Source organism: Pelophylax lessonae (genome assembly GCF_965119305.1).
Source record: "Pelophylax lessonae genome assembly, chromosome: 3".
Lineage (NCBI taxonomy): Eukaryota > Metazoa > Chordata > Amphibia > Anura > Ranidae > Pelophylax > Pelophylax lessonae.
The window spans coordinates 496,447,587-496,475,260 of record NC_138770.1 but is presented as its reverse complement, the minus strand read 5'-3'; the positions used below and the strand labels follow the sequence as shown (position 1 = coordinate 496,475,260).

The following is a 27,674-nucleotide window of genomic DNA, read 5'->3' as shown; positions in this document are numbered from 1 at the left end:
ATGTATGCCATTCTGAAACAATAACAGAGAGACACGGCTTAAGGTAAATACTCTTCAAATGATCCTTGTTGAGCACAGAGAAAGGGTTCTGACTCTGCATGCATAGCATAAGAGAACAAAATGTTTGGATGGCCCCACTCCGATGCAATTCTCATTTATTGGAATGAATAAAATCTATACAGCATTGTAGAGGTACAGGAATCAAAAAAGCTAAAAGGAAATCATACTCTAAGGCTCCATGTACACGGGACGTTGTTAAAAGTCCCTTTGAATGCTGGAATTTTTAGGACGTTTGAAACGTCCGTTTGATCGCGTTTGTACCCGCGTTTAGCGGGCGTTTGCGGGCGTTTGCGTTTAGAAGCGTTCCTAGAGGTCAAAAAAATTATTCCCCTTTAAAATGGAAAAACGCGAACGCTAAACGCGGGTCATCGCGTTCGGACGCGTTTGTGCGTTTGAAACGCCGGGAAACCCACGTTCGAACGCAAATAATTGCGTTCTAAAAACAGTCCCTGAACGCAACTGCCTGCAAACGACCTGGTGTACATGGACAGATAAGATAAAATGTAGGTGGGTTCAGGGGCTTCTGAAAAAACGCCCAACTGCTCCTAAACGGCCATTTCCAGCGTCCCGTGTACATGGAGCCTAAATGTATTCCCAAAAAACAGAATCATGTACAGGGTTATAGACCTGGCATGCATCAAACACCACAAAACTCTCTGCGATCAAGGGGGAAATACAATAACCCCACATCAACTTTTAAACTCGCAGAGACCTACCCTGATGTAGACGGTAAACATTATATAACACTCCTAAATGAATTAGTGTACCAAACCATGTGAAGTAAGTACATGCATGCCACATATGGGAAAATCCCAAAAATACCCAAAAACTGATTAACAAAAAAGGCTAAAAAAGCTAGAAAGGAATGAGAGCTGCCCCTGGAATCGGTTATTTACTCATAATAATGGGAAACATTGGATTCAAATTTCAGGCCTGCTGGCCTTCTAATATTTAAACTAAATCCGGAACACCTCTCTCTTACATAATAACCTATTAACGTATCACCTCCCCTTGTTGGCATCTGAATTTTCTCAATACCTTGAATAACCAAACTAGAAACATCTTTATTGTGGAATCCATTCCAATGCTTGGCCACATTAGTATTATGATTTTTCTCTATGTCATACAGGTGGTCATGTAATCTGTTGTCCTACCTACATATTGGACATGACATAACTAAATGATATGTTATGATATGTTATTACATGTGAGTTATGTCATGCCCAATATGTAGGTAGGACGACACGTAGATTAAAAGACAGATTACATGACCACCTGTATGACATAGAGAAAAATCATAATACTAATGTAGCCAAGCTTTTAAATGGATTCCACAATAAAGAGGTTTCTAGTTTGGTTATTCAATGTATTGAGAAAATCCAGATGCCAACAAGGGAAGGTGATAAGTTTAGGTTTTTATGTAAGAGAGGTGTTCTGGATTTTTAGTTTAAATACTAGAAGGCCAGCAGGACTGAATTTTGAGTGGGATATTTCTTGTTATTTTGAGTAAATAACCGATTCCAGGGGCAGCTCTCATTCCTTTCTAGCTTTTTTAGCCTTTTTGTGCATCAGTTTGTGGGTATTTTTGGGATTTTCCCATATGTGGCGTGCATATACTTCCTTCACATGGTTTGGTACACTAATTCATTTAGGAGTATTACATACTGTTTACTTCTACATCAGGGTAGTTCTCAGCAAGTTGATGTAGGGATATTGTATTTCCCCCTTGCTCGCAGAGAGTTTTGTGTTGTTTGATGCATGCCAGGTCTATTACCCTGTACATGATTCAGTTTTTTGAGAATACATATAAAGTATGATTTCCTAGCTGTAACAGTCTGTTTTTTTGTTATAGGTGTGTTCTATACAGGCCTCAGCACTATAGTTTATTCATCTCCAGTTTTGGAGTTTTGTTAATATGATGCGGATTAGTGCTGTTGTGTAAGTAGATTGATACACATCTTATTTGTGAACATTGGTTTTATTTAAAACATGTATATATGTTGTTTTAATTTCTGTATATATAGATTTGTCAGTCTGCTCCTCGTGAGTTGTGGGGTATCTTTTACATATATGATATATAATGGTTTTATATAATAATAGCAAGATGATTTGGGATGTGATTGTGACTCCCTGTTGAGGGTCAACTTAATCATCCCTGATTGCTTTGGGTGCCCTGATGTGTGTTCAATTAGAATGCACCTGATTAGACCCAGGAGGGTATGTTCTATTTAGTTTTTTACATCTATATATACCTTGGGTTATGTGTATTGTAGCTATGACTAAGCACTAATGTAGGTGCGAAACATGTCAGCTTTTTTGATTCCTGTACCTCTACAATGCTGTATGGATTTCATTCATTCAAATAAAAAAAGAGTTGCATCGGAGTACGGCCATCCAGACATTTTTATTCTTATATGCATGCAGTTCTTCAAGGCAAATGGGCATATATGTATGCAGTTGTTCTAGGAAAATGAGCACATATATATGCGGTTCTTTGAGGCAAATGAGAACATATATATGCAGTTCGAGGCAAATGAGCACATATGTATGCTGTTTGAGGACAATAAGCAAAATAAGTATGTAGTTCAAGGTAGGGATAGACCGATTGTCGGCAAGGCCAATATATCGAGGGCCGATATGCACTTTCCTCGATATATCAGTGTCGGCCCGGAACTGGCCGATATTGCCAATATTTTTGTGACTTAATTCTGCCTTCTTAGGTCGCCTCCCTCGCCTTGAACAGCCTTGTCTGGAGTCGGGACTAGCCTCGCGGGAGTGTATCACAGGCATACACCCACCCACATCCACAGGCTCTGTACCAGCCAGCCACCCACAGGCCCTGTACCAGCCAGCCACCCACCCACCCACCACAGGGTGCCAGCAAGCCAGCCACCCACCACAGGGTGCCAGACAGCCAGCCGCCCACCACAGGGTGCCAGACAGCCAGCCGCCCACCACAGGGTGCCAGACAGCCAGCCGCCCACCACAGGGTGCCAGACAGCCAGCCGCCCACCACAGGGTGCCAGACAGCCAGCCGCCAACCACAGGGTGCCAGACAGCCAGTCACCGACCAGAAGGGTGCCAGACAGCCAGCCACCAACCAGAAGGGTGCCAGACAGCCAGCCACCGACCAGAAGGGTGCCAGACAGCCAGCCACCGACCAGAAGGGTGCCAGACAGCCAGCCACCGACCAGAAGGGTGCCAGACAGCCAGCCACCGACCAGAAGGGTGCCAGACAGCCAGCCACGGACCAGAAGGGTTCCAGACAGCCAGCCACCGACCAGAAGGGTGCCAGACAGCCAGTCACCGACCGGAAGGGTGCCAGCAAGCCAGCCACAGACAGACCACAGGGTGCCAGCAAGCCGGCCAGTCACCACAGGGTGCCAGCCAGCCACCACAGGGTGCCGGCCAGCCACCACAGGGTGTCAGCCAGCCACCCACCACAGGGTACCAGACAGCCAGCCACCCACCCACCACAGGGTGCCAGTAAGCCAGCCACCACAGAGTGCCAGCAAGCCAGCCACCACAGGGTGCCAGCATGCCAGCCAGCCACCACAGGGTGCCAGCAAGCAAGCCATTAAGCATTAAACAAAAATGAACATGTTCAGTACCAGATTTGTGTCAAAAATGGTCTTTATTTTTCAAAACTTCAAATGTACAAAATATCGGCCCATATCAATATGCAATGGCCAAAATATCGTTATTGGTATCGACCCTGAAAAAACCATATCGGTAAATCCCTAGTTCAAGGCAAATGAGCACATACATACACACAAACACACACACACACATATATATATATATATATATATATATATATATATATATATATATATAGGCAGTTCAAGGTAAATGAGCATATATGTATGCAGATCAAGGCAAAAAAAAAAAAAAAAAACATATGTAGTTCAAATAAAATTATGCATTAAATGCCAGCATGCGTTTAAGCAAGTACGCATTTATGCAGTATGAGTTTAAGCAATTTATATGTTTAAATATGCAAGCATTACGCAACATGCGCCTAATACAAACGTGTGTAAACATACAAACATGTGCCTATGCAAACATGCATTTATGCAAACTTGTGCCTATGCAAACATGCGTTTACGCAAACCTGCAAGCATGTGTCTATGCAAACATACAAGCATGTGTCCAAACTTGCGTTTATGTACACGTTTATTTAAGTCTGCAGGCATGTGTTTCGGCAAGTAAGCAAGCCTGCATTTATGCAATATTGGTTTGCAGCAAGCATGCATTTTTACAACCAGTTTGCAAGCATGTATACTATGCTGCACCAGCCCAACTGCACTTGGCCCCATACTAGTTTGGCAGGATTAGCCAAGCACATATGCATCCTCTATGCTGCTTCAGAGCAGCCTAAGAGTAAGCTCCTGCAGACCAAATGCACGCTATTCTAGAGACAACTCCTCAAAGTGCACTGATACCCGTACAGGGGTGTATCAACAGACAGTTGTACAAGGCCCCCAGATTAAGCAGTATGTGTACAAGTATACCTTTATACAGTATACAATTATGACTTGTCTAGTTAAGCAGCTCTCCCTTAGGAAGTACTCACATCTAATTATGTAGCCATGGGCTGCAGTTATGTCTCAGAGGCCTTACTGATTCTTCAGCCCACATTGTCCACAAAATGGCCGGCCTTCTACTTTCTGCCTAGACAGCACATTGCCCCAATGGCCACCAGGAGAAAAACAAAACAGTCAGATGTCTTTTTTTTTTTTTTTAAAGACATACTGCAAATGCAGACTTCCCATTCCTTAAGCAGGACTCTGAATCATAACAGGAGTCCAATCTTCACCCACTCCGGTGGGTTTTGTCACTCAAGGACCTTCAAGGACTGGGTACCCTCTCTATTGTCTGGGTCCACTCCCCCGGACCTGTATAGCACTCTGCTGGAAAGCACCTTGACAGAACAAACACTCCACAGGGTTCCATTACGCAGGGTCCAGCGCCATAAGGCTGCATTACAGGCAAATCTCGAGGATTCTTCTCCTTATCCATCGAGACTCAGGGTACCATCCATTTTAGCTGACAGCTTTACACGAATGGATCCGAATAATGTCCATGATTCTCAGTAGAACAGGTCTAGACCTTCAAGTATGCTCCAAGAGCACATGTAGCACACTAGTGACCACCACCTTACAGACACTGGCAAAAAACTGGAGGTACTTCCTGTTCAGGAGGGGTTATATAGGGGAGGACTTCATGTCTTTTTGGTTGCCAGTGTCCATTCACCTATAGGTGGCGCATAACCCAGATAGTAATTCTTATGGCTGTTCTGTGTCCCGTGATGTAAGATAAAAAAGTTGTCTGCCCTAAGCCTTTGGTAGGCAAACAAGGAAAATGACAATGAACACATACTTCCAAAAGTCACATGTAATGCTCTTGCACATGAGTGCACTGAGTCTGTGAAATGTAAACTCTAGCATACTTCCCCCAGCTGGGAAGCCTAGCCAGTACTCACTGGTTCTCTGGCAAACCCTTGTATGGCGTACAAGCATGTGCAAAGAACAGAACATTTCTTGTACTTGGAATGCCTGCATGTGATACTATGGTTTACACGAGCATATACCCAAGAACAGGCACACGTGACCAATGATATATATAGGCAGCTGTATGTAACAACTGGGGTTCTTGGCAGGGGAAAGGCACTGGAATTTACACTGCACATGCTCAGTGTGCCAGTGTGGAATAACCCATCTATATCAATAATTGGGCAACACAGTGATTAAGTGGTCATCTCACTTCTGCCTAGCAGCACTGGGGTTTGTTAGTTTGAATCCAAGCCAAAGCACTGCCTGCCTGGAGTTGGCATGTTCTCCCCGTGCCTGTGTGGGTTTCCTCTGAGTACTCTGGTTTCCTACCACACTCCAAAAACATGCTGGTAGGTTTATTGGCTCCTGTCCAAATTAGCCATAGTATCTGTACATATGAATGTGAATTAGGGACCTTAAATTGTAAGCTCTGAGTAAATCAACAGCGCCATAGAAGTCCCTGCAATAAATAAATTCAAATGAGATTTAAAAAAAAAAAAAAAAAAAAGAAGAAGGAGCTGGGAAACCATATGGAATACACAGATGATACAACATGTAACAGGATATTAATTTAAAAATAATATATGGTCCTATGACTTAAAATCCCAACTATTTCCATTAGATGATAAACCGAAATTAAAAAATTACAGGGTCAAAATAGCATCCAGCATGCCTATGCAGACTATTTAGAAGGATTTTCAGTCCAAGATAAATTCAGCTTTTATTTGCAGGGATGTCTGGAAAGCAAAACCACAAGCTCACACAGCATGGGTTCAAATCTTAGTCCTATCAATGTAAACCATCTTATTGTAGAAAAGCTCTATGTAGTGACAGAAATCCTGAATATATTACCTGCTGGTGAGCATAATGATGGCAGCTCAGCAAGGATGGACACTGTGGATGCTACAAGGCGTGCACTCATTTCTGAAAGCTGTTGATTTTTAGCAATGATATGGCTAGGAGAATCAGACAACTTGGAGCTGAGTTGTGGCATATGTCGTACCAAGATGAACATTAGAAGCTCCATAGCAGCAAAGACCAAAGACTTTCCTGGAATCAGTCCACCATTTTCTTCACCTTCACCCAAGTGTGTCTGTGTTTCCTTTTCACTTGTGTCATCTTTGTCTGGTGTAAAAAAAATAAATAGCATTTAGATTTTTTTTTCATTAATATTGTGTAAGAAAAATTAATTGAACATAAGTCATAATTTAAAAAATGTATGTATCCAATAGGGGCAACAAATTAAACAAGTACACCTGCAGTTAGTAAGTCTGACTTTATATGTTCCAATAAAATTGCATTTTTTTATTTCATCATTGGGCATGTCTCACCTCGTTTAAAGTCCCAAGGGCAAATCTTTGCAACTTTCTATGGTATTTAGGGATGGAGGTGCGTCACGAGGTGTACCAGGGCATATTTTATTATTGCAAAACATAAAGACAGAGAATATAAACCTAAGCCCAATATCTCTATCACCCTGCGCTGGTAGGAGGATGTGAACTTGCTAAACTGTATAATACAGTAAATAGCAGTGTCTAGCAGCTGCTTTGATGAATACAAACTGATAAAAAGATGTGAATAGCCTCAAAGTCAAAGACAAGGAAGTACCACATAAGCAGCGCTTAAATGAGTGCATACATAAACCATATGTGCAAAATACAGCAATCAAGTGAGATAGATGTACTAGTAATAAATACAAAAGTCCATCTTGACCAATCGGAAAGGGGATGACCCGTCACCATGAAGTGAAAAGATAATGGATGGCAAACTTCCACCACACCGCGTGACCCCTTAGGCAGTCAACACTCACCGAATGCCTGAAACAACTGAGCCTTCAGAGTACCAATATAAATCCCGGATCACTCCTCAGGATAATCAACACTGGCAGGTGACCAGAAGGATCTCTCTCAGGAAAGCTCACAGAAGACTGGAACACTCAGAACGGCATCACATGTGTATGAAAGGGAAAACTCATAGGGCAGTAGTTCTAAAAAAACTTTATTGTAAAAAAACCCAAGCCCCGTCCCCCTCACATAAAACTCACATGTAAAATATAAATATTAGGCATTTAAACGAGAGGAGATGGCCAGAAGGTTCAGCGACCGATGGCTCACCAGTATCATACCGTCCCCAGGGTACCGGATCAAGACACCGCCGCTGCTCCCCAGACAGTCCTGCTATCACGTTCGCCTATCTCCGCTCCGCCGTGTTCCCGACACTTGGTAGCACTCGTCAGCGTTCGGCGATTTCCGCCTACAGCTTGCCGACAGTCCACTGTTCTAGGGATTCTGATTTCCATAGCCAGTCAAAAATCATCAAGGACCGTTTCCTGGAAAAGGGGTATGATGGTCTGAGGCTGGAAAAAACTATACAAGAAACCAGCAAGTTGTCACAAGCCATGTGCCTACAGGGACGAACTACCTCAAAAAGTCTGAATCATGAATGGGGTTTCATAACTGACTATCATGAACAATTTAGGGAGGTTGAGGAAAGCTTTCATAAACATTGGAGAATTTTGACGATGGATAAAGTTTTGGGGGCGGTTATCCCTTCCAAACCTGCCTTTATCTATAGAAAATGCCCGTCGTATGGTGATCGTGTCGTCAAAAAGGTCTTAGATCCACCAAAAAAGCCCACCATGTTTTGGGACAGAAATGGCTTCTTTTCTTGTCGTAGGTGCATTTCCTGTAGACAGGTTACAGATAGACAAAGAGGCAAAACTTCCTTCACTTCTAGTGGGAATGGCAGAACATTTGAAATTACAAAATTAATCACGTGCCAGTCCACACATGTGGTATACGGTCTAGAATGCCCTTGTGGGAAGTTGTATATTGGATGGACTAAAAGGACCCTTTCAAAGAGAGTATCTGAACATATTGCCAATATTAAAAAGGGATATAAAGATCATAGTCTCTCTTTACATTTCAGACGGAAACACAATAGAGATCCGTTGGGGCTAAAGTTTTGGGGTATAGACAAGATTGATGCTACCTGGAGAGGTTCGAATATGGTGAGAGAATTGTCCAAGAAGGAAACTTATTGGATATACCTCACCAAGTGTTTATATCCCAAAGGTCTGAATGTAGAATTAGACGTCAATTGTTTTATTAGCAATTATTAATTTAATTTTATGCAATTACATTTCTGATTATACAGCTATTGAGAATTTTTGTTCCTACCATTTCCCAGTTTGTTTTATATATGGACCCTTTTATATATAAATTTGTATATGAGGATCTACCAGGCCTCTTGTACATTATATAATATTAATATGTACTTTTAGAAGATGATATTTATATTATTTATTTTATATCATTTTAAATAGTTGATAATAAGGCTGTGTGTCATTTATTTTGGTATTCTGCCTTGTTTCTCGATTTAATATATGTTGAATCTGTGAGGTCTCCATACATTGTATTTGTTGAGATCGGCATAGGTTCCACTTTCTGCACAACTCCAGGTAGAAGCCTAGGGAGTTAGTGCATGGACTTTGTATACTTACGAAATCCAGTCAAAAGTGGTTTATGAATATTGATAGCATTGTGAAAACAAGGGGAGATGACTGATGGTTCTACGGCTGTCGGGAGTTCTCTAACACATATTGCTATTGATCAGATCCAGTTGGGGTGTATGCAAGCTTTACTTCTCCTGTGTGACAATTTATGCCTGCATAGGGGAAGTTAGCACAGATCAGATTGTGAATAGTATATATTCCAATGTCCTCTGGGTATCAATGATCTCCTAGGAACCAGCACACTTTCCCTATTGGCTATCGTCATGTTCGCATGTCGGATTGGCCATTAAGGGTTAAGTGTAGCGGCGAGGAGGGAGATAAATAGCGGGGGTGATTTGCATGCTCACGCCCTCAGTTGAAGTCAGCCAATCAGACGAAACGCGTCAGGGCGTGAGCACGCTACCACCCCAACCACTACGTGCTGTCGGCGAGCTGTAGGCGGAAATCGCCGAACGCTGACGAGTGCTACCAAGTGTCGGGAACACGGCGGAGCGGAGATAGGCGAACGTGATAGCAGGACTGTCTGGGGAGCAGCGGCGGTGTCTTGATCCGGTACCCTGGGGACGGTATGATACTGGTGAGCCATCGGTCGCTGAACCTTCTGGCCATCTCCTCTCGTTTATATGCCTAACATTTATATTTTACATGTGAGTTTTATGTGAGGGGGACGGGGCTTGGGTTTTTTTACAATAAAGTTTTTTTAGAACTACTGCCCTATGAGTTTTCCCTTTCATACACATGTGATGCCGTTCTGAGTGTTCCAGTCTTCTGTGAGCTTTCCTGAGAGAGATCCTTCTGGTCACCTGCCAGTGTTGATTATCCTGAGGAGTGATCCGGGATTTATATTGGTACTCTGAAGGCTCAGTTGTTTCAGGCATTCGGTGAGTGTTGACTGCCTAAGGGGTCACGCGGTGTGGTGGAAGTTTGCCATCCATTATCTTTTCACTTCATGGTGACGGGTCATCCCCTTTCCGATTGGTCAAGATGGACTTTTGTATTTATTACTAGTACATCTATCTCACTTGATTGCTGTATTTTGCACATATGGTTTATGTATGCACTCATTTAAGCGCTGCTTATGTGGTACATATTTTATTATTGTATTGTATATTAGGTGGAAGACACCTCTTGCCCATTCGTGGCTTGCTGCACCCATTGGACCCTATATTTTTTGCATTTTTATACTTTGTGCCATTATGTTGACAAAAATAGCCTTAGAGGCTATCTACAGCGCTTGCTATAATGTTTAAAATATGTTTGATGAATCAACTATGTTAAATAATTGGATAAATATACAACCAAAAAAACTTATATATCACAATAGGACAACAAAAAATGAAAGTGAAATATTTCATAAAAATGTGCAATAGCTGGTGAATCTTCCAGTATAGACAATATTGTGCAAAAAACCAATATTAAATGTGAAGTAAAATTAATAATAAATATATAAATGGTGCAAATTACTAATATAATATTACTAATTACTAATATTACTAATATTATTATAATATATAATAAATAAATAATAAAGTAGATGTGTATATATACAAATTAATTAAGAGTCCATAAATTAGTGAAAAAATGTGAATATAGTTGGCAAAAGTCCAAGAAATAATTTTCCTTGTGCAAAAAAATCTTCCAGTCTTTAATCAAAGTGCAGGTGCTCAATGTTAACTTTATCCAATATGGCTTGGCGACTTATAGGTGGCATAGGTTCCTTTTTTCCATAGTGATATTTGGTAAAGATGGGTGACTTACCAGATGTAATGGATCTTATGTACGTTACAGCACGCTTATAGGCCCTCCGGGCCAAGGCAAATTCCCGGAGGGCCTATAAGCGTGATTGGTCTTAGTGCTGTATGGTACATAAGACCCATTACATCTGGTAAGGCACCCATCTTTACCAAATATCACTACGGAAAAAAGGAACCTTTGCCACCTATAAGTCACCAAGTCGTATTGGATTGAGCACCTGCACTTTGATTAAAGACTGGAAGATTTTTTTGCACAAGGAAAATTATTTCTTGGACTTTTGCCAACTATAGTCACATATTTTCACTCATTTAAGGACTCTTAATTAATTTGTATATATACACACATCTACTTTATTATATATATATATATATATATATATATATATATATATATATATATATATATATATATATATTTCACAGTAATTTGCACCATTTATATATTTATTATTAATTTTATTTCACATGTAATATTGGTTATTGCACAATATTGTCTATACTGGAAGATTCACCAGCTGTTGCACATTTTTTTGAAATATTTTGCTGTGATTTTTTGTCATATTGTGATATAGGAGTTTTTTGGTTGCATATTTATCCAATTACTTAACATAGTTGATTCATCAAACATATTTTAAACATTATAGCAAGCGCTATATAGGTTATTTCTTTTGTGCCCTAATGGCTTTACTGTTCTATGATGTGAACTTTCCAACCAATTATCCCATGCTCTTTTCTGTGAGCTGCAATTAGTGTCTCTGTCCCGGGAGCTGCGATGCTTTTTCATACTTCGTGGTTCCCATACTTCGTGGCACCTGCGAGACAGTTGGCGGTACGTGGGGGACTCAGCGTAGGATGCCAGCGCCCTCGCCGTTATGTCATCGCACCAGTCTGCGTGGCCATGTTGCACCATGTTGGGTGTGCGCTCAGCGCGGTCTTTCCCACATGGTGGTGGCCATTGCTGGGGATGCTTCTCTCTTTCCCAGTCAGCCGCACCCACCTGACGTTGGGTGGGGTCCACGGGGCCTTGTTACAGGTACAGATAAGAGAGCCAAGCGCTGCACTTGCCTTCAGTGGCTCCACAATGGTCGGTGAGGACACATGCAGCCATTTACCAGAGCATTTCTTCATTATGGTAGGTCACATTCCCCCACTTTCTCTGTCTCAGACTGGTGATTTGGTGGCTGTTTATCCTCCTTTCTCTTTTTTTTTTCTTTTTCTTCTTTCTTCCTTACCACATGCACTAGTAGTGTATTTTCATCCTCACTCTCTCCAATTCTCCTTTACCCTACACTAATATGATATACACAAACGTACCTAGGGAGTCATGTTTATTTCACTTTGATTGCACATTAGTCAATTAGTCAATATAGTACTTTGTTGCTATATATTCCCACTTAGGTAGCACACCTTAATTCACTATCGTTTCCTTTTGAGACCTCTGGGCCCTGGGGCGGTTTTGCTTCTAGTGTTGTCTTTTCATTTAATTTTAATCGTTCATCATTGATACTTTTTTTCTTTATTGCTCAGTTTTAGCATTTAATCTGAGCATTAAATACATACTTTTTGAACTCAGGCTCACTAGTTGATACCCCTACTTACTGCACAGTATTATACTCCTTGTACTGATTGCTGATATTACTATTCCTATACACTTTAGAAATTAGTCTGATACAAAGATATGTCTCCTATAGCCATCACCGTGGATGCCACACTATGTTGGTTTGTGCTTGCGTTTGGCCCTGTTTGTCCTGCCGGGCCTTCGTGGATCCCAGGCCCACAGCTCCCGAGATAGACATTCGATTTCTTTTTAACAGATTTGTAAATATGGGCCCTTTGGTGGCCCCTTACTGTTTTGCATTAGTATAACATTATCTACTATTTTAAGTACAGGCTACAAACAGTTTTATTTCATAGAAATTATGTATCACATCAACCCCTGAGGAAGTAAACAGTTGTTCACGAAACGCGTCTGGTTACCAGGATGCAATTTAATTTCTACCATCGATTGTTCTATGGAATACTAAAATTGACCATGAATATATAATATACTATGTAAAACATCACAGATCTGTTTGATAATACGGTACTTGTCTGTGTTTACTTTCTGACATTGTATGTTCCAATAAACTTGCATTTTATATTTCATCATTGGGCACATCCGCACCTCATTTAAAGTCCCAAGGGCAAATCTTTGCAACTTTCGCAGTTAGTAAGTCTGGACACTTTTCAAATGCACCATTTATAAATATTTTGTACTTGCTATATTTTTAATATTTTGTAAAACATAAAGACAGAATGCAAAAAAAAATAAAATAAATAAAATCAGCCTTACTCTGAGCATTTCTTTGCTCTTGTAATCTGTCCTGTGCAGCCCTCACGGTTTGTTGTACTACATTGGTAACTAGTAGCTGGACATTAGGTGGGTTATAGGTCAGCAGAAGACGATGAAGGACATTTAAAAGTTCCACTCCAATCACCTAATATAGAGGAAATGAAATGCTGTATCAAGTACAAATGCAAAACAGTTTATGAAGAACACAAAAAAGGCAGTGGTAAACCACTAGATGCTGAATTAAATATTCAAAAGAGACAGTGCAGGACATAAAATTATACAATTATATTTTTTTTATAGCATCCTAATGTCCAGTAAAATATAAAACAAAAGGATAATAGCACAGATAATGTTGCATGAAATGTTTTAAAAACAAGTACATACTGCTTTTAAAGTGGTAGTAAACTCCACTTATTTATTTATATCTACAGGTACAGGCAGGGCTTGTTGGAACTCTGGTATGGAATCCTTAGAAAAACCAAAAGATATTGTTATACGCCCATCCGATAAAGAGGGGGGGGGGGGGGGATAGTTGTTTTAAGTAAAAAATATCATCAAGAGGAGATATGCATTACGGTCAGCAAGTAAACGACCTACCAGTTACTTAATAAGGATCCCCTGAATTCCTGTTTATAGAATTGAACACCTTGGTGGAAGGGGGTAGGAAAATGGTATGTTAAACAAAAAAAAAAAAAAGAGTCATCAGGTCTTCACCCTTTGTTTTGGAGGACTCTCATCATTTACTTTTCATCCAAAATTCATAAAGATAGCTAACACCCACCGAGGAGACCCATTTTTAATGGAATAGATTCAGTGTCGGCCCATTTGGGCCATTATATCGATTACCTCCTTCAACCCATGGTGATTAAAACAGATGCCTTTTTAAAAGATACTAAACATAGAATTCAGATTTTTAGAATCCTTAAACGGTTTTCCTTCCAGTATACTTATTACTGCAGAGGTTGGTTCTCTGTACACCATTACTGGCCATGAGGAGGTTTTGTCAGCAGTACGGTGGGCTTTCAAGTCCTCTGACCTTCCTAGAATGCACAGGAGTTCTCTGTTGAGTAGTCTATTTCTGCCTGTCTAAAAATTATTTTTGGTATGACAGGCAGTTTTATTTACAAACAAGGGGTGTTGCAATGAGAGTTCACTTTGCCCCCAGCGTAGCTAATCTTTTCATGGCTCAGTGGGAGGAGGAAGCAGTTTTCAGCAATCGCCTCCCAGAACTCATGTGCTACAGAAGGTATATTGATGACCTGCTTATGGCCTGGGAGGGAGATATGTTGAGTTTGGAGGCATTCATGCAGAGGCTTAATAACAACAATAAGAATATAGCCCTTATTAGGAATATTAGTACTGAACATATAGTCTTCCTTGATTTAGAAATTTCTAAAGATGGAGATCGTTTTAAGACTTGTAACTATTTCAAGCCCACTGATCATAATGCATTTACCCCTTTTGATAGTTGTCACCACTGTTCGCTGTTATGTAAAATCCCTAGGGGACTGTTCATTAGGTTACAACGTAACTGTTCTGTGGAGATTGATTATGTTGCTCAATCCACAGTTCTGGCCACCCGCTTTCAGCAGAAAAGGTACGAGGGTGGAGCCTAACTTGGATTATAATGTACAGTATAAAAGAACTGAAAAAAATATTGAGAAGAATTAGGTTATCCTGAAGCAGGACAGGGCCTTGGAACCTGTGCTGCCTCAACTACCACAAATTTTTAAAAAGGCTCCCTCACTTCGAGATTGATTGGTCCCAGGTGTTGTTGATCCACCTATACAGTTGGAAAGTAGGCTTTTTTCATTCATGACTGGTTTCTACACATGCGGCCAGTGTACCGCCTGCAGGCATTCGAAAGCCAATATCAAGAAACGTAAAGAATTTTTAGCTACAGCGACTAAAAACCAATATAAAATGTGTGATTTGTTTACATGTTCCACCACAGGAGTAGTCTATATGCTCGAATGTAGTTGTGGCCTACAATACATTGGTAGGACCTAGAGGGCTCTCCACATTCGCCTGGGGGAACATGTGAACAATATAAAAAAAAAGGGACTTAAAACACAATGTTTCTCGACATTTTGAAATATGCCATAATAAAGAAACACGAGGGTTAAAATTTTGGGGTATTGAGAGGGTTAAAAAAAAACATCAGAGAGGGGGTAATTTTGTCAAGCAGTTGAGTCGCCAAGAATCTCACTGGATATATGAAATGAAGATCTCCGTGCCTAGAGGAAAGAATGTAAAAATTTGATTTAAAGGGTAACGCCACTTTCGTGGGCGAAAAAAGAATGGCAAATAAAGAAAAATAATATAGTGTATACAATTGCGACACTCCCATTTGACCTACTCAGCACAGAGGATCTAACAATTTCTTCAGAATAACAAAAGGTAGGAATCTGCAACAAAGTTTGTTAAAATTCTTGTAATGTACAGTGCCTTGCGAACGTATTCGGCCCCCTTGAACTTTTCAACCTTTTGCCACATCTCAGGCTTCAAACATAAAGATATAAAACTGTAATTTTTTGTGAAGAATCAACAAGTGGGACACAATCATGAAGTGGAGCAAAATTTATTGGATATTTCAAACTTTAACAAATAAAAAACGGAAAAATTGGGCGTGCAAAATTATTTAGCCCCCTTAAGTTAATATTTTGTAGCGCCACCTTTTGCTGCGATTACAGCTGTAAGTCGCTTGGGGTATGTCTCTATCAGTTTTGCACATCGAGAGACTGAAATTTTTGCCCATTCCTCCTTGCAAAACAGCTCAAGCTCGGTGAGGTTGGATGGAGAGCATTTGTGAACAGCAGTTTTCAGTTCTTTCCACAGATTCTCGATTGGATTCAGGTCTGGACTTTGACTTGGCCATTCGAACACCTGGATATGTTTATTTGTGAACCATTCCATTGTAGATTTTGCTTTATGTTTTGGATCATTGTCTTGTTGGAAGACAAATCTCCGTCCCAGTCTCAGGTCTTTTGCAGACTCCATCAGGTTTTCTTCCAGAATGGTCCTGTATTTGGCTCCATCCATCTTCCCTCTTTTTTTCTATATTGATTGCGAATGATTTATTCTTTTTAAATTTTATTATTTTTTATATATATTTTTTGAGTGGTTATTATCTTCTGTGGTAATACCATTTATCTTTTATGTAGTATTGGTTTTGTAAAGGATGACAGTGGCAAGAGGATTAATGTGTTCCCTTTTATTTTTGAATATTGCTTTTTAATCTAATATATACTATTTGGTTTTGTTAGTTTAAAGGATATGTCAAAAAATTATTGGGGGGGCTAAAAAGGAGTCATATAAAGCCCATACATATTATTTTATATATATTATTCTACTGGGCAACCTAGCAGCCATTTTGTCATGGGGTGAATGAAAGTTCATTGTCTTTGAGACAAATTTTAAGTCTCAGCAGAAGTTTTTTTTTTCTTTCTAGCCATAAATAATGGGGCCCTTTTGACATCTCACCAGATAGAGTCGAGCCAGAATGGCACCAGATACTAAAGGCCCGTACACACGTACCGATTGTCGGCCGTAAAGATTCGGCCAAAGACCGATCGGCCGATTGTAGGCTTGTTAGTATGATGCTTCCGACAGCCGACAGCGCATTTTCGGCCGAACAGAATCTGTCGTGCAAGCATTAAAATTTTTGTTGGCCAACACCAGAACGGCCGATTGTTCGCCAGTCAGTACAGATTTTGGCCGAAAGACAGCAGATTAGCAAGACTGGGCATGCTCAGAAAAGAAAAAAAGACAAGGAAAGTTAACCATCACATGACATCACTTCTGCAGTCGGCTGTTGTTGGCCGACAAAATTCGTGTGCAGTCTTTTGCACTTTTCAACAGACAAGACAGCCCTCGGACAAAAGACGGCCGATCGTTCGGCCGACGATCGGTACGTGTGTACGGGGCTTTATGAGGGTGATAATTGAGGCCTTATCTGTGTTTCACAATGAACAATGATCAGTATATATATTTTTTTTTAGGGCTCATTTAAAATATGCTGAAGGAAACATTATTATGTGTAAAGAAATACATTATCAACAATGTATTGTTATATTATCGATATACTAGGTGTGAACTAGACATCTATAATGTTGGATAGATATGTATACCATTTTCTTTCCTTATGTGTAAAGAACTAAATTGTGTCTTGAACTAAGGTATGTGAAGGAGGGGTATTCTGAGAAGTTGTGGTCGTAAACTTTATCCAAACAAACATACATCTTAAAGAGAGACACTATTCTTGACAGATGATGACATGGTCCATGAGATTTAGATTTCTTTCACAGCCTTAGGTCAAAAGGTTATCTTTGGGAAAATAATGAAATTAAATTCAATGTCCCAAATTCGATCGTAATCCAACAGTGCCCCTGGTGATTGTTCAAAGTTGTGTCAAGAGTTATAGAAACTTAGCAAATAAGCCCCTTTTTTAGGTATTTTTCCTATGGAAAACAGGATCCCCACCTACATTTCCCATAGGATAAAAGTTTCATGTCAGTTAGAGATGGGAGAGAATTGAATAGAACAAGAAGGAAGTAAGATGCTTTGAAGGAGGTTCTGGGACACTGATGGGTGACATTAAAAGCGGAGGCTACACAAGCATGACATCCCAGGCAACAGAAATAAAAGTTTGTTTGGTAAAGTATATATTTCTATTTTTCCTACAGGCAAATTAATTTGCCTTATACACCTGACTGAACCATTCTTCCACTTAAACTTGTAGCATCAAGATTTGAATTTAGACCATTCTATCTGCAGTATGATTGGTTTAATTTTTCTTATCTTGGAATCTTAGGCTAATTTTAGCCATAGAAAAATCGGTCAGTTATGATGTATTCTTAATAATAGATTAACTTAATAGAAGTTTATTTTACCAAAACTATCTGGACTTTTAACGAGTCTTGATACATGGTGTAACAAGTTTTGTCCATGCATTTCTTAAAACATTGTGTTGTGAACATCTGTGTCAAATCTGTTAGATTTTGTTGACATTTTTTTTTTGTGTACTCTTAGTAGGCTATTAATCATATCCAAGAAGTCATTGGTTTTGGTTACCTTGATATTCTGTAATAATATTATTTGATTACATTTCTCACATTACCTGTGTGATACATTTTATTGAATTTGTTTCATATTTTGTGTTTATTACCAATTATATTTTTTGACATTTATTCTGCACTGATTTAATAAATATATATATTTTTGCACAAAATTGTATTCTGATCTTCAGGTTAGTGCCACTTAAAGCAATCTCGAATTTTTGTTGATTTATAGAAATAAGTTAAGAATCTCCTTACTTACAGATCTTTGCTTATTTGCATAAATAGACACTGTTTATCAAAGCAGTATAAACATTCTGACAAATAATCTTACCCTAGAGGTTTGTTTTGCACTGGTTCTAAATTGGTTTGGCTATTTTCTGTATGTATTTTATATAGTGCACTGCGGACTGTTATTCCTCTTCTGTCCGGGTGTATAATTAGTGACCCTGTTAATGTGGATTACAGATTGTCTGAGCTTCTGGGACAATCCTGGAGCGCCAGGAGTTGCTATGATGATGCGATCATGTGACGAGCAGTTTCTGCCTATCGCCGACCATTCATTGCCTATAACTAGTGGGTGTCTTCTGTGCCTTCTTATCTGCTGAAGAAGTCGTGCCCACGGGACGTAACGCGTACGGAGGAGGAGGGGATAACATGATGTCACCCATGGTCATTCTGTCTATACTCATGTAACACGCTGGAGACACTGAGTACTGGGTTACAGTGCCGGTTTGTGTAAGTGCATTTTTATTAAAATCTTTGTATACAAGCGGAGAGAGCACTATATAAATATTTTGCCTTTATACATGACACATGCTAAGGATTCCATTTCGGGAGGTCTAGAGGGACACACTGTTTCCAGTTCATTACGATCTTTGGAGACTTCTCTTTTGTTTGATTGAGGACTCATGCAGGAAAACGCACCGTTCTTCTGCCCCAGAGCGGAAAAGTGTTGTTAGACCCTACTGTTAATTCAGGGGTCTACATAAGAGGTGAGCGGCTTGATTGTCTGGTGGAGGATTTCTTGCACCTGATCACCCAACGAGTTTCATTTAGGAGCACCTTTCGTCACTGTTTGGGACTCTTTATGTAGTGTTCCCTTTGTAGTATCTGGGAACTACTTGTTAGCGCTGCACTGTTATTTATTATTGGCTAAACAAAAATGCCTGAAGCTGTAAAAGGATTTTAATATACTTCCAAAATGCTTGTAATACACTTCCAAAAATGCTCAAAAACTCTTAAATAAAAAACGCCTGAAAATCGCTCTGCTCAGATGTGAATGGAGCCTTAGGCTGGCCATACATGGGTCAAATTTACATAGAATTTTCTTTTGAAAGTCTTATCTAAGAATATTCGTTCAAATTTCGCACCATTAGTGGGCTGCAGCAACAGCCGATTTTCATGCGGTCATCGGATTTGAGTGATTGGGCAGGTTGTAAATTTTTTGAAAAACAAAACGATTTTCGAATCAATGATGGGAGAATTGTGCGAAAAATATAATCAAAAAAGAAATGTGCATGATTGCAAGAAAATAAAATTCCTGGAAAAAAAAGAAGATTCTCAGGCCACAAAAATTATTTTCTGAATAAATATTAGGTGAAATTAAAGGCTTGGGTTGGTCGAATTTCAAAATCAATGGTGGCGCCATTGAAATCACAAAACGCACAAAATTTCTAAATTTGCAAAAGAATGTTCCTTCGAAATTCGACACATGTATGGCCAGCCTTAGGCTCAAGTAAACAAATTCCTCTACAGACGTAGGGCTCTTTCACACGGGTGGTCCGATCAGATCCGCCTGTCAGTTTTTTAGGCGGATCTGATCGGATCCTCCATGCAGCTCTATGGGGCAGCGGGTGTCAGCGGAGGTCACCTCCGCTGACACCCGCTGCCATCCGCATCCGATCCTGTGCTGAAATCTGGACGGATGGAAACCCTATTTTTCCATCCGTTCAGTAATCGGAGCGGAGCGGATCTGACGAGAGCGGACAAGCGGTCCGCTATCCTCCGATCCCCCATAGAGGGCAGCGGGTGCTGAGACACCTCCCTCTCCGCTCTGCAAGCGGAGACGGAGCTGTCATCCGCCCGGCTCAGCGGGGATCGCGGATCGATCCCTGCTGAGCAACACGGATCCGCCTGCGGAGGCGGACCGTGTGAAAGAAGCCTTAGGCTTCTTTCACACGGCCGCTCCGGATTTCTTCTCCGCTGCGGGACTTTTTTTTTTTTTTTTCACGGAGCGGGTGACATTTGTGTCATCCGCTCCGTATGCCCGCATATCATCCCATCTGTTTGCGGATGATATGCGGACATAATGTAAGTCTATGGCATTGCGGATGTCAGCGGATGACACCGCTGACATCCGATTTTCCTTCCTTTACGTTTTTTGAACGGATGAAAAAATAGGGTTCTGTTCCGTTCCAAAAAACGGAACAGAACTGAAAGGAAGAAAATCGGATGTCAGCGGATGGTATTCCGCTGACATCCGCAGTGCCATTGACTTACATTATGTTCGCAAATCATCCGAAAAAAAAATAGGATGATTTGCGGACAAGCGGAGCGGCCGTGTGAAAGAGCCCTTAGTAACACTAAAAGTGTGTGTACTGCTCGATGAAAATAACATTTTACCTTCTAGGCTTTAAATGAAACATGCCTTATCTAAATACAAAAAAAAATCCAGGGCATGGCTTAACCTTCACTCTCTGCAGCCCTGCAGGGTGAAAAAAAAAAACCAGATTCCTCGATCCATGCCATGCAGAGAGAGTCATCCATCCACATTTTAGGTATTGTATTTTTATTTAACCATGTCAAGTGGCTGTCAGTATACCCTGACTGCAGGTGCAATTGCTGCTCGGCCGACAGGTTTTCACCTGGCTCCACCATTTTATTAAATTGAAGGATGTCGGGTTGAAGACAGGGCCAGCCACAAAGTGAAATGGCCAGCTTTAGAATGCCCCTGAAATAACTGCTGCAGTTTAGAAAATAAATTTAACCAAATAAACTTTAGAACATAAAAGGAGATACACAGAAAGACCAAACCAGATTTTAAAAATGCTAAAAGAAGCCATTTCAAACATACCTGATCGTCTGCTATATGACTTCTAGCAAAGGGAGAATCCAGAAGTATGTGTAAAGCTTGCAGACAAGCTGTAACATGTTCAATGGGTTCCTCGGGTCGTGGTGCACAAAAGAACTGGATACTTATACCTAAAGACACAAATAATAATTTTTTTGACCACTTGTGCAATCCACACTACTGAACAAATCTAGCGCTCACCTGTTATTTACATACAAATTAACGGGAGGTAAAAGCGTTAACAGCACAACAGCATTACAAAAATATTAAGCAACCTACCTAATATAAGATGCATTCTATCCTTGTTCAGCTCTAATAGGGACTTGGGGCTGGGTGGTGTTCCTGGTGGTTGGTTCATTGTAATGGTGGTGTTTCGTTTCTGGGATCCCAACACTGTTGCTTCATCTGGGACTTCAAAGTTATTAAACCCTGCAGAATTCAGCCAAAGTGCTACAGCATGCAGGATTGGAGCCCAAGAATTGCGGTAATGTAGTCTTGCTGTATCAATTGTTTCTGGGGTATAAAATGCTCCACCTATGCATTATCAAAATTATTATTTTTAACAACTAAAAAAATCAAAAGTTGGACGTTTTCAATCAATATATTTCAAAAGTGTACATAATAACCAATTTAATAAGAAACTTTTATTTTCAGGGTAAATATCTTAATGGAGTGTTAACTTTCAGCATCAATACCTGACAGACAGCAACAGGGACAGGTTAGTATTGAGGGTTAGAAAAACAAAAAAACAAAATTGTTCTTGCCATATAGTTTTCTTAGTGCCCATTGAGGCGAACAGGATTTTTAAACAACTGGATTATGCTGCTGCCTACAGGAGGCTTGGACAATGCATAAAACAAACTGTAGGACAGCTATATGGGGTACAACCCTTATATAAGTAGTACCAAAGCAACAGCCATAAGAAAAGAGGTAAGGAACCTGAGCACCTCAATGGCCTCCAAGAAAATAATTTTAAGGTGTCTACACATATTCCACTGGGAACATTGTCTGTTTTGCTTTGCCACTGAGGGACTCCGCCTACATTACTGAGTTCCCTTCCTCCTTGCTCTTCCCCTCCCCACTTCTGATCTACTGGCCAAAAGATTGTAAGATACTTCTAATGCAACCCCCAAATCAGCAATTTCCTCCACTGCCTGTCTTTTGTCATTTAGCAGTCCCTTGCAGGGCTCCTAGCACAAATCCCAGGGTATCTTACACTCCCTCCCACTTTTGGAGAAAGAGATGCTGTGGGAGCCTGAGAGGAGCATAACCGCAGCAGCCAGTTTCAGAGCTCCACTGCTGCTAAGATCTGGCTGGTCTGTGTGGTCACATTATAGCGCTTACAAGCAGCCAAAGGTAGATACAACTACTGTGCTCGCTCCCCACATACAACCCTCTATTCCCCTACTGACAAAAGCTGCCAGCCAGGAGTATTTATAGGAGTGCCCCCCGCCCACTTCCCCATTTACATTGCCGGAGAAACTGTTCGAGTTAATGAGAAACCACCTAAAAGCTTCTCTACTGCAGTCATCTCTTACTTGGCCCGGTTGCTCTCAGACTCCTTTACAAAGCCTGTGCATGCTCTCATTCTATGCACCCTCTTGTCACCCTATGTCTTTTGGAAGTGGACCTCCCCTCCTTTTAAACTCAATGCCACTGAGCAATATTCCCCCCCCTGAAATCACAACCACACCCCCTTTCCCCCATCCACCTATAGTCACGCCCTATCCCCATTCTCAACTTTCCATTAAATCTAAATTCACAGTAATCAAAAACTGAAAACTTACCGTCAGGTGGAAGCTGACTTGCAAACTCAGGTGGCAGGGTAAGGAGTGCATAATCCTTGAGCACAGCTGACCACAGTCGACTAAGTGTTGAAAGCTCTGACTCCACTAAAGATATCAGGCTGTCTGGGGGAAGTTCGTCTGATGAGTTCAAGTCTAGGTCTTCATCATCATTGGTTTTTAATGCTTTTTTGGGCTTACCTTCAGCTTCCTTTTTAATGGTCATTGCAACAACATACACCTATTAAAGAAATGCATTTCATATTATTAATATTCACAACACCAATGCTGGAACATGCTGTAAGAAACCATTTTATCAGCTCACAAGCTATAGACAGCAGCTCCAAGTTTTTTTCCATTTTTAAACGTTTTCCCTTTTGCTTTTAAAAAAAAACATTTAATCAGGACCACGAGAAACTACCAGACAGAGTGTGTGTGTGTGGGAGGGGGGAGATAAATACAGTGAGCAATTGTATTCAGCTCGGTGTTATGAATGCCCTGACTTCTGCTTAAAAATTGGATTTTTGACTTACCATAAAAATTTATTTCTCTCATGTTCATTGGCGGACACAGCTCCTGATCTTCTTAGCCACTGGGCTATACTGTCCCCCTACAGGAGTAAGACACTAGGCAGGAAAAAAGTCTGGCTATGCCTATGGGCAGTCCCAGGGGGTATACTTCCTCTCTCTGCTATAGGTACTCAGTTTTGTTACAAAAAAACAGTGTCAGAAGAATTACAACTCCACAGGGGGGAGTGGGTTTTATGTCCGTCATCAATGAACATTAGAGAAATGGATTTTACGGTAAGTCAAAAATCAATTTTTTTCTTTTCTCTTGTTCATTGACAGACACCGCTCCTGATCTTCTTAACCATTGGGACATTCCAAAACAGTGTTAAACATGAGGGGTGGGAACAGCGAAAAAGAAATTCCCAAGGTTAACTATAGCCAACCAGGTAAACAGGAGCTCAGCCAAAACAACTGGAGCTCACCTAAAAAAAAAAAGCAATACACCCTCAAAGAGGACCAGGTCCTCTCAACAGCAGCTTGCAAAACCTTGCGGCCAAAGGAAGCATCTGCAGATGCCAACACATCCACTTTATAGAACTTTGTGAAAGTGTGCATGGATGACCAGGTGGCCGCCTTGCAAACCTGCGTCACCGACGCCTGATGACGGAAGGCCCAGTTGGCACGGAGCGCCCAAGTAGAGTGCGCCTTGATAGGAAAAGAGGAACCTGGCCCTTGATGGAATAGGCCTGAATCACAGTCTGTCTGATCCACCTGGAAATGTCCGCAGAGGTAGTGGACAACCCTTTCCGAGGCCCATCCGTAAGCACAAACATGGAGTCTGATTTCCTAAAAGACTCTGTAGCTGCCAGATACACCCTAATCGCCCGGACCACATTTAAGGCATGCAAAGCAATTTCCTTTGGATGTTTTGGCCTGGGACACAGGGAAGGCAATACAATGTTTTCATTCAAATGAAAATCAGAGACAACCTGAGGAAGAAACAAGGGACAGAGGCGAAGAACCCCCTTATCACTGTGAACCACCAAGTAAGGTGAACCACAGGGTCATGCCGCCAATTCTGACACCCTGCACGCAGAGGTCAAAGCCAGCGAAAAGGCCACCTCTCAGGACAGCGTAAGCAGGGGAATCTCCCGTAGGTTCTCAAAAGGAGACTTTTGGAGGACTGTGAGCACCAAATTGAGGTCCCAAGGCAGCAACAGTGACCCCGCACTGGAGGGGTCAAGTGCCTAACTCCTTAAAGAAAATTATGCACTAAGGAGTATGTGGCCAGGGGCCATTTAAAAAAAAAAAGACCACTAAGGCCGACACCTGACCCTTGATGGTACTCAAGGCCAGTTTCTGCTCAACCCCTCGTTGAAGGAAGGTCAAGATCTGAGCCACCCAAAAAAAAAGAGCGAGGATGAACCTCAAGAGACTCACACCACGCAATGTACGTCTTGCACATACGATGGTAGATCTTCCTAGAAGTAGATTTCCTAGCTTTTAACAACGTAGAAATCACTGACTCAGACAAACCTCTATCCATCAGCACCAAGCGTTCAACAAACAGCCAAGCCATCAAAGCCAGCAACTGTAAAGCAGGATGGAAGATTGGTCCTTGAGACAGCAGATCCTCCCTGAGAGGAAGCTTCAAATGAATGTCAGCGACCAGATCGGGGTACCAAGCCCAGTGAGGCCAGTCCGGGCCACTAAAATGACCGGAATCCTTCTACCTTGTTCCTGCGTAGAAGTCTTGGCATCATAGGTTGAACTGGATGGACTGATGTATTTTTTCAACCTCACAAACTATGTATGCAACTATGTAAATCAGACGATACTGACCCCAGGGGGCCACCAGCGCATCAGCTGCATCCGCTAGAGGATCCCGTGACCAAGCCACAAACCTCTGCACCTTTCCCTGGAGACACATCTGATGAAACACCTCCGGATGAAAAGACCAATCTGCCCTTGGTCCAACACCTGCCGACTTAGGTAATCCACCTGCCACTTTTCCAAACTGGAACGAACTGTTCTGCCCACCTTAGAATGCCGGCTACCTTCAGAGCCGCCAGGATACGGCAGTGGCATTGTCCGATTAAATGCGCACTGGACATACCTGAGGACGATCCGTTCAATGTTCCAGGCACAGTCAGATCGCTCGGAGTACCAAGACATTGATTAGTAGTCTCTTCCAGTGTCCAGATCCCCTGAGCAGAATTTTTGCATCTGGGTCCTTAACCACTTAAGCCCCGGAAGATTTTACCCCCTTCCTGACCAGGGGGTATTTTGCGATTCAGCACTGCGTGACTTTAACGGACAATTGCGCGGTCGTGTGATGCTGTACCTAAACGAATTTGACGTCCTTTTTTCCCACAAACAGAGCTTTCTTTTGGTGGTATTTGATCACCTGTGCGATTTTTTGATCACGCGCTATAAACAAAAAAAGAGCGTCAATTTTGCAAAAATAACAATATTTTTCACATTTTGTTATATAAAATTCCCCCCAAAAAAAAGTAAAAATCAAAATTTTTTAACATTTTTGGCCAATTTGTTTTATGCTACATATGTTTGGTAAAAAAAAAAAAAAAAAAAAAAAAAAAAAAAAATCGCAAAATTTTGATTGGTTTGCGCAAAAGTTATTGCGTTTACTAAAAAAGGGAAAGATTTTTGTCATTTTTGTTGTTTTTTTTTTAACGCGTACTGGCGGCGATCTGCGATTTTTTTTTGCGGTACTGCGACATTGGGGCGGACAGATCGGACCCTTGACTGACATTTTTGACACTTTTGGGGTTACCAGTGACATTTCTACAGTAATCAGTGCTATATATATGCACTGCTACTGTAAAAATACACTGGCAGTGAAGGGGTTAACTTTATTTGAGAGGGAGGGGCTGTGTGTGTCCCTAGGGGCGTGATTCTAACTGTGATTGGCTGTCTGTTGAGCTGTAGTTACACTGATCAACGGTCCTACATAGTAGAACCGTATGATCAGTGTTTCTACACAGGGGAGAATGACAGGCAGCTTGTTTACACAAGCTGCCTGCCTTTCTCCCTCTCCCCCGACGATCGCAGAGTGAGCGGCGGACATTGGGTCCGCCGGTCACACGCGTGGGGGGGGGGGGGGGGTCCGTGACCGCGCGCGCGCTCGCTCCCCAGAGCCTCACAGGCTAGTGACGTATATTTACGTCACTTTGCCTGTGAGGGGCTGAGACCGCCGCAGTAAATCTACTTGCGGCGGTCGGCAAGCGGTTAAAGGCTGGGGACTCTTCAACTGGAATCATGGTTGCCTTGTTTAATCTTGAAACCGGGAGGTTCCACCACCTATACCAGAGAGGTCCACAGATCCGGAAATCAGCAAAGACGTCCCCCCAACCGAGATACGGGTGAGGGCGCCCCTTCATGCAGAGGAAGCTTTGTCTGCAGGTCTGGAAGAGCCCCTTGTGGCTTGCCAGACCAGATCCTCTGAAGGATTTTCATCCCTTGAGGGACAAAAAAAAAAAAAAAAAAAAAACCTTAGGGACAGAGAAGAATGGCCCACGGTAGCCTGCGGAAGAAGGATACTCTTCCCCCCTGTGGGACCTATAATGTCATCCAAGGAAGCTCCAAACTGGCGATCCCCCACAAAGGGGAGATCAGATAAGGCCTTCTTAGAAGTCCGGTCCGCAGAGCAGCATTGTCATCCAAATAAGAAACAGAAGGACCACTGCTGATACAGACAGCCTAAAATCAAAAGAGCCGCATCCAAACAGGCATCACAGATCAACTGCAGCCCCTGGATCAACGGATCCGCCAGCTCCACAAAGGCAGGGGAGGCCCGCTGACTGCAATTCCGCAAGGGGAATGCCGACCCAGGGTCCACGAATGGACCACCTACTTGACCCCGCAAAAAAACAAGGGGTCGCCCTCTGAGCCCCTTCACAGAGGCCTGCACAATAGGAAATGGTGCCCTTAAGGGGGCCACCCTCTGACGCGGACATGCAGGCAGGGTATCTGGATGGTCCCGCAGCGCTAAAAGGGGTAGGTTACTCCACAATAA

The 27,674-nt window shown here is 41.7% G+C and overlaps 1 protein-coding gene across 2 annotated transcripts in view; it reads right to left on the bottom strand.

The window, feature by feature from the left end:
* Positions 1-27,674, bottom strand: part of HEATR5B (HEAT repeat containing 5B) — a 181,648-nt gene that overhangs the window by 39,891 nt on the left and 114,083 nt on the right. For both annotated transcript variants that reach the window (XM_082250254.1, XM_082250255.1), the window contains exons 28-32: positions 23,133-23,370; positions 21,625-21,879; positions 21,349-21,476; positions 13,216-13,360; positions 6,468-6,740 (exon numbers count right to left, since the gene is read on the bottom strand). In XM_082250254.1, coding sequence (XP_082106380.1) covers positions 6,468-6,740; positions 13,216-13,360; positions 21,349-21,476; positions 21,625-21,879; positions 23,133-23,370 — 1,039 coding nt within the window. The remainder of the gene's footprint in view (positions 1-6,467; positions 6,741-13,215; positions 13,361-21,348; positions 21,477-21,624; positions 21,880-23,132; positions 23,371-27,674) is intronic.